Source organism: Cimex lectularius, unplaced genomic scaffold (genome assembly GCF_000648675.2).
Source record: "Cimex lectularius strain Harlan isolate CLEC.00 unplaced genomic scaffold, Clec_2.1 scaffold4, whole genome shotgun sequence".
NCBI classification, from domain to species: domain Eukaryota; kingdom Metazoa; phylum Arthropoda; class Insecta; order Hemiptera; family Cimicidae; genus Cimex; species Cimex lectularius.
In genome coordinates, this window is record NW_019392723.1 from 2,154,343 (window position 1) to 2,175,408 (window position 21,066).

The window sequence follows — 21,066 nt, forward strand, 5'->3', positions numbered from 1 at the left end:
CAACAATAAACTATTTAACAGTTGGTTAATTTTTTTTTAATCATCCCAGTGAATGTGTCGCACTGCAAGATCCCTATTGCGCTTGGGATCGTCTTAGTGGTAAATGCAAATCTGTAGGTGCTCCTAGGTGGAATGAGGAGAAGGTATTTTACCAAAACATACAGCACGGAATACACACATCTTGCCCCTCCAGTTAGTAAAAATATGATATTTAACTATTGATTTGTAATTAATAATTTTTTTTTCCTATTGAAGCGGGGAAAGTACAAGGGAAAGATGCTCTTTCACAGAACGTTGGCTTGTCATCGCACAATCCCAGTCAAAAAATTGATGTAGAACGCAAAGACATTGGCGATGGAGAAGTCATTAACATTATGCAAGAAGACGATAATCATTATAATGGTTTGTATTTGGTTAAATGAAATTTCAGTTGTTTATATTTATTTTGACTGGCATTCTATTAAGTATAGTTGTCAATTTACTACATCTAAATACACTCCCAGTCAAAAATATCTTTTTAAAAATATAAAATAATTTGTTTGTAAAATTAATATTGTGTATGTTTAATAAATCTCAAATTATTAGAAGGAACATTTGTGTTTATATTTAATTTTATATTACTTTTAATTTTAATGGTACTTAATTTACATATGGCCTAAGAAACCAATTATTTTATATATTAAAAAATCTCAAATGCAATTTTTCATTATGTGCTTATACTTAATACCAAATCCTAAGCATTTTTAATGGTTTAAAGAAATTGTTAATTTAAAGTTAAGGTTTATTTCTACATTTATAAAAAAAATACTAATTTGAATTTATAAAAGGCTAACTTGAAGTTAGAAAGGGTTAATTTGACCAAAAAAATATATGAAGCCATCTTATATTTTCTCTCTCCCTCTCTCCCTCTCCCCTTCTTTCTCTCTCTCTCACACCCCCTCTCTCTCACTCTCCCCTCTCTCCCTCTCCCCCTCGCTCTATCTCTCTCACGTTCCCCCTCTCTCTTTCTCCCCCTCTCCCTCTCGCCCTCTCTCTATCTCTCCCTCTCCCCTTCTCTATCTCTCCCTCTCTCTCTCTCCCTCTCCCCTTCTCTCTCTCCCTCTCCCCTCTCTCTCCCTCTCCCTCTCTCTATCTCTCTCTTTCTCCCCCTCTCTCTCCCCCCATCANATGCTTTAGTTTTATATTTAATTTCTTATATTTTTATTTTAATTGTAATTAATTTTCATATGGTCTTCTAACAGTCAGTTAGTTAATATTTTAAAAAAAATTAGAGGTATTTTACTTTACATGCGTATATTTCATATCATCCTAGTTTTTTAATAGTTTAGAGAAAGGGTTAATTTGAAATTAAAAATAGTCAGCTTGAAGTTAAAAATGGTTAATTCGAAGTTTAGAAAAGAGTACTTAGAACTTTAAAAAGTTAAACAGGATTGATTTGACGGAAAAAATCTAAATATTGTGTAAATTAAACAGAATTTCTCTGATTAGACATTTTGAGGTGATCATTGTTACCAAGAATTCTTTGCTATCTTTCTAATTGTTCTATATAATAATAGTGTCATTACAGTTATTATTGTTATATCATAAGTTATTAAAACATAATTTACAGGACCAGAAGTTAGTGCCGCAGACAGTGCTGCGTTGCATTACACCATAGAAACTATGGCTATGTCCGTGGTAGCAGCATCTCTAGCTGCACTATTAGTAGGCTTTGTGTCTGGCTACTTATGCGGGCGTAAATGTCATAAAGACGATGACGACAACTTACCCTACCCAGATACAGAATATGAATACTTTGAACAAAGGCAAAATGTCAATATGTAAGTTTTATAATATATTATAAAGGTCCAATTACTAAAGTGTATTTTAATATTTTCAGGAGAATGCCAACCGAGCCGAAGTTGTTACCACAAGAAGAAGTTACCTATGCAGAGCCAGTATTGGTTCCGCCTAATAAAAATATGAATTCTCCTAAAGCTACATTGCGTAAAAATGAAAACCTCTTCCAGTTTAACGATAACTACCAACCACCTTATGCCAGACCGAACCGTGATCATTTTGGGACTTTAAGATCTCAACGAGACACAGCAAAGGTTGTTACAACTCAATTTACAAAACAATCTCATTACAGAAGTCTAATTAATTGTGTTTTTTGTAGAATGAATGCGCTGGTATGGGATACCGTGATGGTTTTGGTACAACTCGCTCTGTAAAAAAGGTTTACCTCTGAGAGACAGGTGGGGAGGGTGGGCGAAGTCTGCCTGGGCGTGCTCGAGCTAGTCGTAGGCACCCCTTGGCCAGCTCCCCACCCTCCAGTTCTTCCCCATCTCCACCATCCTCAAGCCCATCCCCACCACACACTCCTCCACATCCTCCTCAACCTTGCAGCTATATTTACAGGGCGTGAACCCCGGACCATAAGTCAAGTGCCAAATGTTGTCTCATAATGAGCATGGACATGCAACTATGGGCTAGTTCCTTTTTGTGAAATATGAGTAAAATCCAATTCCACACCGTTTAATACTGGATTGGAAGTCCTTTAAAAAAGTACATAATAAACATAAAGCAATTTGTGACAACAGGAAAATATAATAAATTATATCCCAAGTATAAAAATTAATGATATTGTGTATGTAAATTTTTTTTTTTCAAATTGACCGACTTTAAGCTTTAATATTATAAGATAGTTGTAGGTCTATGTATATTTATAGACAACCTTCTAAGGAAGAATTAGAATTCAGCTGACCGCAAGTAGTGAGTCACAATGCCTTCTTGTTGAATTTGACAGTTAGTATGTTACTAAATATGTGGTAAGCCTTAACGGCTTTGTTATTTTATCTTGTATGAAACAACATTATTACTGAAAATGTTTAAAAATTAAAAATATATACAGTCACACAGGAATATGCACATAAGATTAATGCTGTGATCATAATTATTTTCTAGTTTGTTAAAAATATATTTTTGCCTTTAATAAGTAAAGTCCTTGTAAATTCAACCTTTCTGGAGAAGTTCTGTTAAGCTCCCATAAAGAACTGTCAATAAATAAAGATTTTTTATTATTTCTTTTTTTTAATATAAATAAAAATAATACATGCAAAAGTAAAAAAAAAAAAGAAAATACTATCCAGTAACATTTTGTAACAGTACACAAATTTGGCTCAGGTGCTTGTACATTCTGTAAAACAATTTGTAAACATAAAGCTGCTACATTAAGCGCATACCACTTTCAAATTAAATTTGTAAAAAGTGAACACTGCGCAAAAAACAAATTGAACGTTTTTAAAATTCAGGTTGTTTTACATATACACAATTATTAAAAATAATTTAGAAATTTCATTTGCTTTTGTACTCTATGGCAGCATAGGGGATGCCTTAGATACATTTATAGAATTCTTATATGTACAGACTCATATTCTATATCATAACTGATTGTATATCTCATCCAATCTGGAAGAAAGTAGGATCACTGGATAATGTAGTGTTTTTTGTTTTGTTTTTTTCCACCACAAACAATTTTTCATTCATGTGATTGCACATTTCTGTATATAGATCATTAACCCTGATCAGTATTGATGTTAATATATTTCATTACTTTATATTTTTTTTGCATGAGTGCTTTTGTTGTGTGCAACTCGTCCACTAGTAGAGCATTAATTATATAAACAGCAGCAAACTATTTATAATATTTTAGTGATATGGCATATATACATATATGTATGTATGTGTGTATGTATGTATTTATGTATAAAAACATAGAAAAATATATATTTACATAATTGTTACTTAGAGTATTTGGAAACAGTGCTATTTTATTGGTAGCTCTCTGTCATGTGATATGCACTGGTGACTACTGACATATTCAAAATTAGTATAATAGGACGCTTTTGATTTTTTTTTCTTCTTTTTTATTTTTTGCATAGACTATGTCTGATAAATGAACAGGGCAGTTATAGATATGTTGACTTTTTTGCAAATAGTATTTAATAATAGTTACTAGCTATATATGAATATATTATTCAATCTGTATAGGTTTTAATATATAGGTGGTAAACAAGACTGATAAGTTCATATTGGTTTTTATTTTTAATCTTTTTTTAATGCATTTTGCAAATTTTGTAAACAAATATTTGTAATTTATGCACCCTATGAGATATCAATTTTTAAACTTCCTTGGATTATTTTCTTTCTTTTATAGAAATAATCTGATTAATTGATTAAAAATATGGAAGGGGATTTGGGCACTGCATTTAAAATATTTACATATTTCAACTATATCATAGCCAATATCTATTTTAAAGTCTTGTGATATTTTGCCAGCACATAAGGCACAAACAATTGTAAAAATATTATAGCAAGTGGTAGCGAGTTTGATATTTAGCTGTGTAAATTATTATATCTATGAAAGTTTATTTTATTATTTATAAATTTTAATTTACAGACTTTTTTAAAATCATTATTTATTATATTAACATTTACGGTGCGAGTGAGTACCATAAAAGTAAAATGTGTATAGTTTTGGGAAAAGTGTTAAAAATTATAGTTCCAGTGGTTAAACCAGACAGTGCCAGACTATGTTAAGTGAATTAGGGTTCTAATATTCTTGGGATGATATCAAGCAATTACATAAAATTACTTTTTTACTAATATACTGAGAGAGGGTTTGACTGCAACAAATTAAAAAAAAAAAAAAAAAATTGTACGGTACAAACTAATGTACCTTATATTGTACTCACAATATATGTAGATCAAAAAAAGTTCTTTTATATGTTTATGTTGCACTATATTCAGGAAATAAAACAAAAATAAATACAAACTATAATTTGCCAGTATTTTTGTTTTTCAGTAGTTTCTTGAAGTACTAGAGAAAAAATATTACCAAATTTTAATATNAATGCAGGATTTTAAGTTTTCATTAAAAAAAATCTATATAAAATATTCTGTTTACGTTTACAGGATTACTCATTTGTATGAATGTCAACACTTATTAAATATATATATAAAATAAAAATGAAACTATTTGTACATATTTGTCCTAACTGTGTCAATTTTCAGAACTGGAATTTATTCATATTTAGACGCCCTTTGCAAACTCAAAATCATATTTGAGTAAATGTTCTAGTCTCTTAGTGAAGAAACTGTTCTTGTCAAAACTGAAATGCAACCACTTTACAGCCCATCTACCACGATAAAGTTAAGAATTGCACGATCGTTTTATTCGGGGTTGGGGGGGGATTTTTTTATAGAAACAAATGTGCAGTTAGACTGTGTGATTTATAATATAACGAGGGTAATTTATTTTAAAGGAAATTAATTTAAAAAATTGATTGTGTAACACTTTCAGTTTAATCTTCCACGTTATTCCGCTAATTTACTTTCAATTTTAATAATGTACAGTTACATCTTGCAGTATACCTATTTACCTTCCCACTGGTATACTTCAAAAAAATATTGTTTAGATTTTGTTGTATTCAGTTACACTTAAAGCTCCTTAGGGATATAGAATAAGTATGAATTAGGACTTGTAAATATATTGACTAATATATTGACTAATATGTATATGTGAGTACTATTAATAAAGTATATTGTAATGCTTCTTCCAAATTCAGTGCCGGCAAAAATACTGTTTTTTATCTTAAATAGTCTAGTTTTTTTGTAATTATTATAATATGGAAGTGGAATGAGATTGAAAAATAGGTTAGGAGAATTGTATTCGCTAACATTAGCATTGATATTAGAATTGAAATATACACTTTAACTAGTTTTGGCTTTTAAAAAGTAGACAATTTATTTAATTCACTCCACTTTTAGAACAAAACATAATAGTTTTTAAGAGAGAAAGAAGTTGGGTATAATAATAATCTAAAAATTTGTATTTTGAACCTTGACTATTTCAAATATTATAAAAGAGCACTTATATAAAAAAATAATTAAAAAATTAAAAAAAAAACATCAAGGGCCCATATTCAATCATTTATACACAATTCTTACTGTATTGTATTTGCAGAAATTAGTTTCCATTTCTTGCTTCTAATCACTTCAAAAACATTATTCTTTCTAATTTAACGTATAACAAATTGTCAATAAATAATGTTTATAAAGACTATATTAAGTGGACAAGATAACATGTGACATTATTGTTTATGTTAAAGAAAACGTCAGTTTGTCAATGAGACACTTGATAATATATTAAAAATAAATAAACAATCGATAAAAAGGAATGCAAAATTATTTAATCAATTATTGTTAGTTATCAATCAAGCCAAATAATACTGTAGAAGGGATTGATTGATACAATGATTAGGATAATTAATGATTTATCAGTCATTCTTTATTTAAAAATTAAAAAAAAAAACAGTTATTTTGTACAAAGATTGTTAAAAAAACAAAACAAAAAAACAACAATTTTGATTGTACTAAAGCGTGTGTCTTCTGTTTTTCTGTATATTATCTCTTGTGTCTCATTTTATTTTTGTTACTGTTAAAACAATTATCATCCAATTAAGCAATATTTAGTTTAGAATTGAGTATACTAAGCTTTACTTAGAAATAAAAGTGTGTGGTATTATCCATAAATAGTTTTTTTTAAAGTTGAATTTTTGTAAAAACAAATGAACAATCAAACACATATACGCAAGCGTATATCCTGTGCTTGTATGTGGGTGCGTATAAATAAAATAGCCCAACTTCGAAAGAACAAAATTGTTTTTTAAATCTTCAGTCTTGCACTTTTGTTACAAACATATATCTATTTTAGAACTTGTACTGAACCAATATCACCATTTAAAAATATTATAAAAAAAATAAATAAAATAAAATTAAAAAATAAAAATACCACAAAATGATCCCTAGCAAATACTTCTGTTCTCACCAGTTTAATTTGACAAAGAATAAATATTTTTAAAAATGTACACTAGCAAACATTTTTGTAATTTAAACTTTTAGCGGCTTTAAAAATAAATTATAATTCTTTTGAATGATTACTTTTTTTATTTCCTTGCATGACTTCAAATTCTGTTTTTTCCAGCCAGAGCAGCTAAGGTTGTCAGCTCCTCACATTTTATCTTTCTTGCATTTGTTTATTACCCTGTTTGATGTTTAACCCTTCCTTGTGCCATTAAAATGTCCTAAGTCAATTAAAATACACATTCATTCTATTTAAAAGAATATCTAAGTTTGGTGGGTCTCAAGAGTAATTGATAGACTGATTCTCATCCACACAACAACGCTAAAATTATGTAAAGCTTAAATCTATGGTGGGGAGCCCAGCATGACGATTTCCACCTTGATGCCCTTCCTTCATTCACGCTAATAAATGCATTCACACACACCACAAAACTCATGCATTCACTACCACAAGTTAACCTAATTGGTTTGAATGGTTTGTGGGTACTCAAATTCCACTCGAAATACACACACATTCACACATTTGGATAGTCACCCGTCCAGTGGCGGACTACTACTCCTATCACACTGCAAATGTACAATGATGGTCAAAATAAATGCTCCACTCTTAAATATTACTGTAATTAGGTTTTTTATATTTTGAAAAAGAAAATTGGATAGAGAAAAAAAAATCAAAAACAAATAAAAATTAAAAACAAAATGTTTACACCTCGCACAAACGCCTTTGCATTCCTTCGAACAAATTTCAGATAAATCCTGATTAATTTGTTTTCCATTCGTCAAGAACAACCGTTTCCAACTCTTCTAGGGTATTAGGACCTGCGTGTCGCCATCGTACTTGTCCCAAATATGTTTGATTGGACTCAAATCTGGACTTTGAGCTGCTAACACCAAGCACTCAATTACAACCTATTCAGGTAGTCATCCACAATATGTGCTCTATGGGGCCTGGTATTATCCTACATTAGCAAGATTCTCTCACTGATTTGGGGGGGGGCAAATGGCACAACATGTTCTTTGATTATGCCACATGTTCCTGTGCCTAGCCATTTTCTGAACTGTGGTAAGAAGAGGTCCACTAGCCGGGTACCCGGCCCTGAGTTTATTTTCATTGCGCCTTCTTCTTACAGTCCTGGAGAAAATCGAAACATTTCAGACTTGTCTTATAAGATTTCTTATTTCATTTTTCGTGATGCTGTGGTTTCGTAGAGCCTGATGACTGATAAGGGATTTTTAAACGCTTTAACCCTATCAAGATGCCATTAAATTCATATGAAAACATTACCATCTCCTTTACCCTTTATAAATCTCTAAACTTTTCTAGAGATAGAAAACCAAGATCTTCTAAATAAAACTCTTGAAACCTTTAATATAACTCTTGGTTTTTTAAAAAATGCAGTAGAAAATTGGCTATCAAACTAAATAAAAAGTGAAAATACAAAAACCAGATCAATAACATCCCTTCCTTACATAAATCACCCAATCTCTTCTCAAACCAAACAATTCCTGAACAGCACACAAAGATTGATCAAAAGATAATAACAAAACAAAAAATAACCTCCTCAGCAGCTCCAGAAAACTTCCTGATACTAAAAAATTGCAACCAAAAATAAAGCCCCCATCTTAATCAAATAATACTTTTTCCATCGACAAAATGAAATATTCACAAATGTCAATACAATTTCAAGAAAAAATATATGNTTAAAAAAATTGTAAATTATAATAATAATAAAAAACAATAGAAAATTTAATTAAACGACTATCAGGTGGTTGGGCTGCAGAAAACACACTTAAATTAAAACATGATCAAGGTGTGAACGTAAGGTGTTATCTGTGGTTTGAAAAGTCTTTGAAGATGGAATCATTGTAAGATAGGAGGAGTGTGCTTGATGATCAGAGACAATACACCTTTTACACATACACATTAGATTAATTTTACAGGTTGTAGCCGAATTCTAAAGCCTGTAGAAGTCATGATTTGCTCTATACAGTTACCTCCTGGAATAAATGAGTCAAGAGAAGATTTAAAGAATTTATATGATCAGTTGACAAACCTAGTTCTTCTGATGGACGATTTCAATGTGTCCTCTGTGGGGTGAGACTAACATGGACAGGCATATATGAAATATTAACACACTTAATGATACTTTCTCTCCTGTGAACCTCCTGATTTCTGTGCGAGGTTAGGAAATCATTCAAAGATTGATGTAAGCTTATGAAGCCCATACATTCAGCATTTATTACAATGGAGAACCTTAACGGATATACACGGTAATGACCATTATTTAATCACCGTTGAAACAATGGCCTCTGTTTTGTAAAGACCAACCTCATGGAAATTATCAAAAGCTGATTGGGTTAGTTATAAAGATTTAGTATCTCTAGAACAACTGCCATTAGATGATGATAATACTAACCTGAACAAAAATAAACGCGCAGGAAACTGTTCCACGTACGAGGTCAAAAGCAACCTGTTCCTTGGTGGAATGATCAATGCAGCAAAGCCATCTGAAGTCATAAAAAAGTCCTAACAAAATTTCTACATCAGCCATCAACTTGGAACTTTGACCATTATAATAAAGCTGAGACACAGCAAGTAATATAATAAAAAAATTGTAAAAGAGTCTCTTGGATAAACTTTGTGAGAAATACAAACACTGACACGCCAATCAAGTATATCACAGACCTTACAGATTGATGGAATTCTTATGTAAGACTGGATTGATAAACTTAATTTAATTTTTGTATAAATAATTTGCTGTAATTTAGGCAGCTTTAACCCTAGTGGTTGTTAGCCTTAAAAAAATAATTTAAAAAAAATTAACTAAAAAAATTTAATTGTATCGACCACTTTTTTAATCACGAATATTCTGGATCTCGGTATGGTCTGGATGCGAAAGCAAACATATTTTATGGTCATCATCAGAGCAAAACAATCTTAAAAGTGTCTACAAATTGATATAATAATTTTTTTTTTATTATAAAGGCATACAACCACGATGGGTCAAAACGTATAACGTATAAATAAAATTTTTAAAAAATGGTTTCAACGCTTTGAAGATAGATTTTATAATTGTATCTGAACATCAATGAAAAATCCCTTATTAGTACATTAAATTTTATTAAATTTTTAATTTTAATTGTAATTCATTTTTATATGACTTTCTAAGAGCCCAATTATTTTATATAAAAAAAATTGAATTTTTTCCGGTATTTTACTTGCTTAAATTTCATACTGCCTCCTAGGCGTTTTTGAAATTTAATTTCTCTTTAAAGAAAAGATTAATTTTATATTATTAAAAAAGGTTAATTTATCAGAAAAAAGCTGACTATGTGATCTATATATGATTTAACATAAATACTATAAAAGGGATATTGAATCTATTTATTCTAATACATAAATAAATTATAGAAATTGTTAAAAAACAGTATGTCAACATTCGTCTCCATCTGTGAATGTCACTGGAAAGTAGAGCCTCGGCGAACCCTCATAAGGTTGCGCTTGCTGGTAGCTTAGGACGTGTTCCTGCAATTCAATAAACATTAGGATTGTTTATTAATTTTATTTTTGTCTGTTAGTCTTTTATTACCCTTTATTTTTTATTGTTCCATTCTAGTGTTTATATTTTGCGGCCTTATCGTTCTTGAATAAATGGCAGTAATTATGTAATTATATCACTAGGGTAAAGTAGGGCAGGGGTCGGCAACCTGGCAGCCCTTTGCAACTTTTTGCGCGGCCCGCCAAAGCCCAATATAATTTTAGGAAAAATCAACAAAGCTTAACCCAGTTGTTAGGAAAATTCAATTTATTGCACATGTTTGTTGTTTTTTTGAAGTGAAGGTGAAAATGAATCTACATACTAAAAAACAAAAACCGTCTTGCTTAAAGTCTAGTGACCCTCATCGGTCATCCTTTGGTTTCACTTTTTCATAAGTTAACACTAAATTTCAGGTACACGTATTTCTCTATCATAGATACGTTATATATATACAACTTTTTTAAACTGTTTTTTAACTTAAAAATTATAATTTAACTATATACAACTATGTACCAGGATTTGAAGAAAATTGAGAGCACACATCGGACGGTTATAACATGGTATAAGTCCCTTACCTTAGAACTTGCTGCATTAAAAAGCCTCCATGGGAATACAAGAGGTGAAGATATATTTTTGCAACTATTAGATGTTTTCAATACGTATCTCAAGTGGGAAAAATTAAAAAATGTGACAACTGACGGTGCAAAGAACACGACGGGTCACAATACTGGTTTGGTAGGCATGATTAATAAAAAAATTGAAAGAAGTAAATATTACACAGCCTCGTCTACAACTTCATTGTATTATCCATCAACATGCACTTTGCGCAAAAGTTGTAAATTTGAAAAATGTTATGAATATTGTAGTAAAGTCCATCAATTATATTCGCAAAAACGGTATGAACCATCGAACATTCCGGAATTTCTTAAGTGAAATTGACGCAGAATATGAAGATATCATTTATTTTTCTGAAGTAAGATGGCTCAGCCGTGGGAAAGTTTTAAAAAGATTTTTCGAGTTGATAGACGAGATTGAAATGTTTTTGACAGAAAAAGGAAATAATATACCAGAATTATCAAATTTTAAATGGATAAGCGAGTTAGCTTTTTATGTGGACATTACAACTTACTTCAATAAATTAAATATAACACTACATGGCAAAGGAAAGTTAATCAACGAGCTATTTACAGAAATCAAAAGTTTTCAGCTTAAAATAAAATTGTTTATTTCTCAACTTGAGAAGAATAATTATTGTCATTTTCCTACTTTGCAATCGTTTTTAACCAAAAACGACAAACAGTGTCCTTCGAATATTTTTATTGAGTCAATAAAAGTACTGGATGAAAATTTTCGTCATCGGTTTCAAGATTTTTATGCAAAAGAAATGGACATATTAATATTTGAAAATCCTTTAAAATTTGATATTGTAAAAGCACCAGACAATTTATAACTAGAGTTAATTGATTCGCAATCTAACAATGTATATAAAAATAATTTTGATGAAAATAATTTAATTGCATTTTATTCAAATCTACCAGAAAACAAATTTCCCAATTTAAGAAATTTTGCAAAATCAATGATTTGTATTTTTTCAAGCACCTATTTATGCGAACAAACATTTTCAAGAATGAATTACATAAAATCAAAATATAAAATGAGGTTGACGGATGAAAATTGACAAAACTTGTTGAGGATCTCAGTTTCCCAAACACAACCGGACTTAAATGAATTATCAAACAATATTCAAGAACAAAAAGCGCATTGAATTTTAATGAATGAATAGAATGAAAGATAAACTATTTTCCTTAATATTTTATATATTTTATATTTACATATTTATACATATGTAATTGGAATTGTATTTTCTTTTTTTCCCCTTTTAAGAATTGTAAAATTTTTGTTCTCTGACATTATTGTTATTATAGCATGTCAATAAAAATAAATCTTTTCTATATTTATTTTTAATAATATTTATACTCGTATATGATATAAAAGCACTATTTAAGTTACATTTGAATGTGCGGCCCGCATAAAAAATTTTATTTTGAAAATGGCCCGCCGTCCGAAAAAGGTTGCCGACCCCTGTAGTAGGGTATGTATAGTCAGGATGGCTATGGGGAAAAAGAAAAGAAAAAAAAAGTGATAGTCGCCTATAAATGAAATAGAATGTATTTGATTATCGGTGTTCTCGAGTAGTAGAGAAGGGCTCCGAAAGAATCTGTTAAGGTCAAATAGATATTATTTATCTTTCTTTTTATATAATTTTATCTCCCTCGGATAATTTGGGACTTTTTTCTTAATTTGAGGACAGATTTGATCCACGTAAACGATCCCTCTCTGCCCGTATAGATCCAGATCGGCACCAATGCACTTAAAAATGCATACGGGTGTTTTCTATCACACTGTTGAGAAGGTACGATTATATGCAATTTTTCCCCCGGAAAAACGGACAACCCACACAAAACTATCATTTTACTAATGAAGTATGCAATTGTCATCGAAATCGAGCTCCCTATGGTATAAGATCTATGTTAAACTGTCTGAAAATTGAGTTAACTTCTGATTCTTTTTCAGTTCAAATGATAGCTGTTTCACAGGAACAAACCTATTAAATTTAAACATTGCAAGGTCTTAGAAATGATAAATGGTGGAGTGAGTGTGGTGTTCAATCCTTTTTTAAAAAGATAGTTCCTACTCACAGTAAGTTGTTTTGCAACGATCCGGATTTCGAGCCTTTTAGCTCATCATCAGATTGAAGGACTTCTACAACCACGTCTCTCGACATGAATTGCCAAAGTGAACCCGCTGATACCTCCGCCAACGCGACGTTCCAATTAGCAGCTGATTTTTTTAATGGCGCTCAATTTGAACGTGCGAAACGCGGAAATTATAACACAAATAAATATTATACTAGTAAATACTTAATATTATTAAATTACTATAAAAATAATAACAATTAAAATAAATTAGTTTAATTATTTGGATGTTTGATATTATTTTATGTACATATTTAAAATGGGAGGTAGATCAAAATCTGTTATATTATTAATGCATTTATCACCATGTTCAATTTTAAAAGGATTGCAAGGTCTTTGAAGAATTTCGAAAAGTCACGCGCTAATGAAAGCTCCTACTTGATGAAGGCGAATTTCTCAAAAACTGCTTGTTTCATAAGCTTTAATAAGCTTTGGGACATTTTTTTTCGAGTAGTACGCTAGATAACTATGTCAAAAAAGCTTATCTTTATTTTAATTTTAACTTTTAGTATAAAGCTTTTTTAAAATAATTAATTCTGTGTTCAATATGAAAATCATCCCCTTTGCTCAAAACCTTGATTTTCCATGGTACTAGATTTTTTGCGGCGCTTGATCTATCCTACTACTTCGAAAAAAACCATTCCAAAGTTTATTCAAGCAGTTTTTGTGAGACTGTGAAATATCTAGCAAGTTTAGTCCAAGTGCGACTTTTTAAAATTTTTCAAAGTTTATCCTATTTTTAAATAAATTTATACTGAAAAGGGTTCAGTAGATGACCCGTTATTTACAAAAGTTAACGTCGATTTTTAAAAAAGAGAATTTTGATGAAAAATGAAATAAGTAAAGGAGAAAATCAGTGTTTGTTTTGTGATATACAAAAAATCGTTTCTTCTCGAAGGTGTGAGTTAGAAAACCCAATTTCGCCGCATTCTACATAATTTAAAATCGAGTATGGCCTCTATGAAACTATAAAAATTGGACAATAATACATTTGGACAATAATAATAAATGAAATTCTTATTTTTATTGAATTGCACCAAGCCACCAGCAAGCGTCGGCGAGGCACTTCTTTCCAGTGACATTCACAGATGGAGACGAATGTTGAAATAATTTTCTTAACAAATTCAGCAATTTATTTGTTTATTTATTTATTAGAATAAACGGATGCAATATCTTTTTTATATTATGCAGATTTAATCATACATGGATATATATAGCTTTTTTCCGACAACTTAACCATTTTTAATTTAAAATTAATCTGCTCTTTTTTTTTATTATTATTTTTTTTATTGGCCTTATGATCTTGCATATTAGCCATAGTACGAATTCTTGTGTGTTCAAATTGGGGGTTATCGGGAAAAAAGGGCCAGAGGCGACGGTGGGAATCGAACCCACGACCGCGGCGTGAGAGTCTCTCATGCAAACCACTCAGCTACCGCGGTCCCCTAATCTGCTCTTTAAAGCTTAAAAAACACTTAAGAGGTGATATGAAATATAACCAGGTAAAATAAAATACTAATATAAAATACTTAATAGAAAATAGTTGAGACAGATACCATTTGAAAATTAAATGATTCTTATTTTTATTTGAGATTTTTAAAAAAATATAAAATTGGTTCTTTATCTAAAATACCACGTGAAATTTAATTACGATTAAAATTAAAAGTTATATACAATTAAATAACTGAGAGGCAAAAAAGTGACCACCATTAATATTTTTAATCATCTGTTAGACAATTTACCAGTGTACAACAATATTTGGTCCGTTGTAAAGGATTAGAGAAACATAAAATACAGATAAAATCACCAATACATTTACAATATTTACTTTGTTGCTTTTCCTGTAAAGCTTCTTTCTAACGTCCGGTGGTTTCATTTTTTTAAGTAGTTTAAGTTGTGTAAGGCCTGCCTAGTCTAGAAATTCTAAGTCACAAAACAGTTCGGTTAAATTTCCCAATAAATCATATCAATAGGTCTGAGCAATATTAGACTAAAATCTTGTTTTTTTGATGAGTCAATGTTTTGTTTGAAGTTTTCTGACTGCCGAAGAGGGCTTGGAGAAAAACAGGAGAGCGATACAGTCCTAATGACCTAAGCGACCTTGAGGCACGACAGCAGGAACAGATCTGTAAGGGCTGTAAATATTTTTAATTTATTAAGATCTTTGTACTTTCTTGCATGTGGCATGTGTTAGTCATTGGAACGACGTATTTATTTATGTGAATGGAGGTGCTTATTTTCCAATTACCCTGTGGAATATCGAGTACTCTGGGGTAGTTTGAACGAAGTCTGGTGTGTGAATGTAATTTATTAGCGTGAATGGTAGGGTTTATACCCAATTACCCCGAGGAATATAGAGACCTCTGGGGGAGTATGAATGCTATCCAGACTATCATATTTTTGAATTCTTTCTGGGCATTTGTGTTTCTTATTTGTTTTATTTTATCCACAATTGACGAGGCCATGAGGTACAAAGAGGCTAAGCAATAGAACAAAGAAAAGAGAGAGTTGGTTATCGTTGTACCATAAAATATTGAAACTCAGCTGGGGAAACAGAAAAAGAAATTAGCAGAATTAATACTTGAGAAAGAAAAGAAACGTAAAGTTGAGGAAGAGAAGGCTGGCGATAAATAATGGTTTTCCGAAAAAAACCCAAATATTTTATTTTTAACAAATTCCAAATATACAAGAATTTTACTTTACATGCATATATTGTACATCATCTCCTATTTTGTCAATGCTTTAAAAAGGGTTAATTTTTTGAACTTGAAAAAGATTTATTTGAAAATAAAAAAAGATTAATTTGAAGTTAAAATAATTTTAATTTGAAAATAAATAAGGCTATTAATTTGAACTAAAAAAGATTAATTTTTACAATCGTATCTTCTCGACGGTGTTTTTTTTAATTTATTTTTTTTAATTTGGTATAATTAATATATACAACCATTTATGAACAAAATAATTATTACATCGTTAACTTTATGTACAAAACTTATTTTCCTTTGTTATATTTTTATTTTTGCACAGCACAAGAATTCATACAGTTTATTGTATGTCGTTTTGGTGAATGAGGAAAGAAGAATTTCGTAGTTAATAACTTCTCCCAAGATGCTACTTCTTTCTTCTTTGTATCTTTTGCATCTCATTATGATGTGCTGGAGATCTTCAACGCAACCGCACACTTGGCATTAAGGTGAATCCTTTTTCCCTATCTTATTGAGACGGTGTGAGTTAGAAAGCCCGTATTTTGCGGCATTCTACTCCATCTACAATCGTTTTTTTCCATCTCATAGTGTACTACCATGTAAATGATCTAAGTGAAAAACGTTTAAACTGTTGATCCTCAGTTCATTACCTACGTCTTCCATGTTTGGCTAGTGATTTCAATGCCCCCGTCTTATCCGGCCTAACAACCGAGGACACCTCTAAAGGCTATCAACATCTAAGGTCATTTCAACCTTTAACGCAATCAGCCTACGAATCCGAACCCATTCACACTCTCGCTCACTTTTAAATACATTATTTCTTATTTACATATCTTTCATTGAGGGCGGTCGAGTAATCGATATTTCTCCTCCATCCTTAACACCTAACTAACCTAATTGAGGGTCGATATTCCGACAACGACTCTCTCACACTACACATTCATGCCAGTACATACTATCACTCCCAACACAAAACCTATCAGTATTACATGTAATAAAACAACCCTGTTTACTTAAAAAAAACGGATCAGGGGACCCAGATACTCGATTCTCATATCGGGAGGCATATTATGTTTGTACATACACGCTCTCTATATTGAACCAAGGAAATGTACCCTTCAAGGTTTCATATCGAGCAAACCTCTACATGCCGGATAAATACGCGTGTTTGTAAAAAAGTAAGTCCGTGTGCCTACCTGGCATGGCCTATCGTTAATCGGGTGAGGATGACCTTCTTCACGGGTAGAAGCAAACATCCTGAATATTGTTTAGCAATGGACTAACTACCTCCTAGTTAACTTTTGCTTGGGTTGTTTTAGTGTTATTGAACAAACTGGTTCTAACTTTGAAAGCAAGTAAAGGCGGGTAAGGGTGACCTAGTTGCACCGTGAAATGAGTTTATCGTAAAATTAACTTTCGCAAAAGTACAAATCGATGTTCTAAACAGTCGATGGTTTAGGCGGCTAACAGCCGAGACAATCTACTTGTAGTTATGACGTATAATTGCAACATAGAAATCTATTCGTTATCCACTAATGGGTAAAGTTAAATAAAGGGGAAGTGGTACAGGTGGTGAGGTATTGTGCCGAAATGATTAGCTTGGTTGAGGCCATTGTCACAAGATCATGTCAACCACAGTCGCCGGTTCACAATATGGCAAGGGAATGATTAAAAAGCCTAGCGAGTAATTAACCAGAGGTTTCCTTTGTCGATCGACTCAGTAGTTATTGCTTCTAACGAGTTATTTGATAAAGTTAGGGGAGGTCGAGAAGCATGCAGTACTAATGGGCCAATCTCTGCCCACAATACATCTCACCTACCGAGCCGACTCTATTCATGCCAATGGCCAATTAGTCTTTTAAATACACTTCCTATCCAGATATTCCGCGCATCACTCAGTTTGACACTTGGATTAAAAATCCTTCAACAATCTAAGTCTCCGCTTTCTTTAACATCGCCCCGATGTTAATAAGTAACATCTAAATCTTGGACCTGTACACCCTTGATTATAAACGGATAGACATATTTTCATTATCTCTGGTCATACGGTTTGTTATCCTCGATGGGTTTGTAGGTTCATTATCAACAACATTGAGGATTGTTATGCTCAGTCTGTTACTTCTGTTAGGAGCAAGGTGGAATGTACAGATAAGCATAACAAGAAGCATAAAGGAGCATTAATTCGTGATGGCCTTAATGAAACATTTTTTAACTTTTCGTTTGCTGGTTCAAAGAATTCGTGAAAAGCCAAAATAATCAATTATTTGGACGTAAATGTTTTTTTTCTCTAGCCAATTTTATAATGTTATATGATATAGCGGTAACGGACTATCTTTTCTTTATCCTATATCTAGCCTTTTTGTACCACAGGGCCTTGTCAGTTGAGGATAAATTATTGTAACATAAATAACAAGCACATACAAGATTTTTTTTGAATTTGTTTAAATATAAAATTATTGGGCTTTTTTCCTGCAAACTACTTTGCCATCGCCAGCCCTCTCTTCCTTACATTTGCTTTTATTTTGTTATTTTTCTCGCTTTTTAAACCTACTAATGTCTTTTACTGTATCATAACGGTTTCTCTAGCCAAGTTTTGATGTTTTATGATAATAATGGTAACCAACTCTCTTTTCTCTTTATTCTATTGTTCGCCTCTGATTGATTGAAATACTTTTTATTTGAAAAAAAAGAAAACACATACAAATGTCATCTTGATGTCAGTATAATGGCATGGCTAATGCCGTCTGCTAGAGTTTGCCATTAAAAAAGAAAGACCTAATCACTAAGAGAAAATGTTACAGTAATTCCATTATATTTCGTGGACCTATTGACCAAATAACTTCTTTCAATTAATTAATCTTTATGTAAGGCATTGATTAAAATGAAAAAGTTAGTGTCACGAGCGGGATTCGAACCCACGACCTTTGACTCAATACGCCGCTGCTCTAACCACTTGAGCTATCGTTCATAGTAACGATGTATACAATAGTAAGCAATTATTAAAATTAAAGATTAAATATTATAGCTTGCTTAAAATAGAAGAATTAAAGAATAATTAATTGAAATAATTAATATGGCCACTTAGACTACTAAACATAAATAGATTAAAGATTGAAGAAACAAAAAAAAATTGCAATGAGCAATAATGACATTTATATAATTGCAAAATGTAATTACACTAGATAATAATAATAACTAAAAAGTAAGGCAATAATATATAATAACAAAAAACGCGTTATACCTTTAATATACAAAAAATGTAATAATATATGAAATAATGGCTAATACCATCTGCCAGAGTTTGCCAATAAGAAAAGAGAATTTTTCCAATAGTAAGTAATTATCAAATTAAAGAAACAATACAGAAAATAATTATTTTGCAATGAGTAGTAATAATGTGTGAGGTGATGAGTGACCGTTAATCGATAATTATTCCGGAATCGTGAGATGCGGTCTGGTGTGATGTACGTTTCAGAAAAACATTTTCTTTATCGTGCCAACGTTTCGATCTTTATTCAGATCATATTCAGGGCTCAAAGTGTTTGTCTTCTGTGTAATTGTGTCATTCTTACATTCGGCCTCTCAACTCACTTTGAGCCCTGAAGATGATCTCAATAAAGATCGAAACGTTGGCACGATAAAGAAAATGTTTTTCTGAAACCTACATCACACAAAACCGCATCTCACGATTTCGGAATAATTAAGTAGTAATAACATTTATATAATAACGAAACGTGTCATTACTGTAAATAATAATACTAAAAAAGTAAGACAAGGTTTTTTTATAACTTAAATTAATAAATTTATTATAATAAATTATTTATTATAAGGAAAGTCTCGACATCAATCGTACCTCTACTAAAGTATTTTAACTTTAGGTGCGAGAGTGCCGGACACTTTGAGACATTAACCGAAATGCACTTCCAGCGTATACAGGTACGGGGGGTAGCTCGTCTCTGTGTACCTCAGGGTCTCGACAATTGTGGGTAAAATAACACAACTACACAGAATCACATAACAAGATAAAAACATGATAGTCGGGTTAGCATTCACAATGTACTTGGGGATATGCTCTTCCATTCTCGCTAAAAATTATATTCCCACACCAGATTTCGTTCACACTACCTCAGAGTACTCGATATTTCTCGAGGTAATTGACGATAAGCCCCTCCATTCTTACTAACCTACGCCAGAAGACTCTATATTCCTAAGGGTTATTTTGGATAAACCCTGCCATGCTCGCTAATAAATTACACAAATCATTCACACAACCCTAGAGTACTTGATATTCCTCGGGTTAATTGGGGGATATACCGTACATTCACGCAATAAATACATTGGTCCAAAAATAACAATATCGCAAACATAAAAGTACAAAGATCTATACAATTAAAAATATTTATGGACCTATGGAGATTTTGGATCAGCGATACCTGTTGCCGTGCCCCTAGGGCGCTCATAGGTCATTAGGTATGTTGTTTTTCTGTATTTGGCAGAATTATTTCTTTGCAATCTGTTATTATATCCTCTACCATGATAAGCCCTCCACATAACTCGCTCTACGTGGTCTCATCCCCATTAGAAAGTGTCCGTGTGTGATCTTATGCAATCTGGTAAATATGACCTTTTCCGTTCTAGGTCCAGTTTTCACAGTTCTAGGACCCCTCAACGAAGAAAAACTTTACATTTAAGCTGGTTAAAAATTATAAAAATACCGTATTTTACCCTCAGGGTATGGTCAAAAAAAATTTTTGTACAGTTGTTTTTCCGTCAAACAAACCCTTCTTAACTTAAAATTAACCTTTTTAATTTCAAATAAATCGTTTTTAACTTCCAATTAACTTTTGTTTAATACATTAAGAAAACTTAGGAGATGGTGTAAAATGTAAGCATGCAAAGTAAAATTCCTGCATATTTGCCAATTTTTTAAAATATAAAATGTGTGGTGATTAGTGACCGTTAATCGATATTTATTTAGAAAACGTGAGATGCGGTCTGGTGTGATGTAGGTTTCAGAAAAACATTTTCTTTATCGTGCCAACGTTTCGATGTTTATTGAGATCATCTTCAGGGCTCANAAAGGAGGGAAAACTCATAAGGTGGGGTTGAGATGGGGAGTTGATGTCCGAGTGGATCGAGGTCACGATAGCTCAGGTGGTA

General features: G+C 31.6%; 1 protein-coding gene across 1 annotated transcript in view; it reads left to right on the forward strand.

Moving 5' to 3' along the window:
* LOC106672286 (semaphorin-1A) overlaps positions 1 to 4,705 on the forward strand; it is a 142,430-nt gene extending 137,725 nt beyond the window's left edge. The window contains exons 15-19 of the mRNA XM_014403600.2: positions 50 to 192; positions 256 to 402; positions 1,610 to 1,820; positions 1,880 to 2,093; positions 2,159 to 4,705. Of these exons, the coding sequence (XP_014259086.1) occupies positions 50 to 192; positions 256 to 402; positions 1,610 to 1,820; positions 1,880 to 2,093; positions 2,159 to 2,230 (787 nt within the window). The 3' untranslated portion in view covers positions 2,231 to 4,705. The remainder of the gene's footprint in view (positions 1 to 49; positions 193 to 255; positions 403 to 1,609; positions 1,821 to 1,879; positions 2,094 to 2,158) is intronic.
* Positions 4,706 to 21,066: the final 16,361 nt, after the last annotated feature.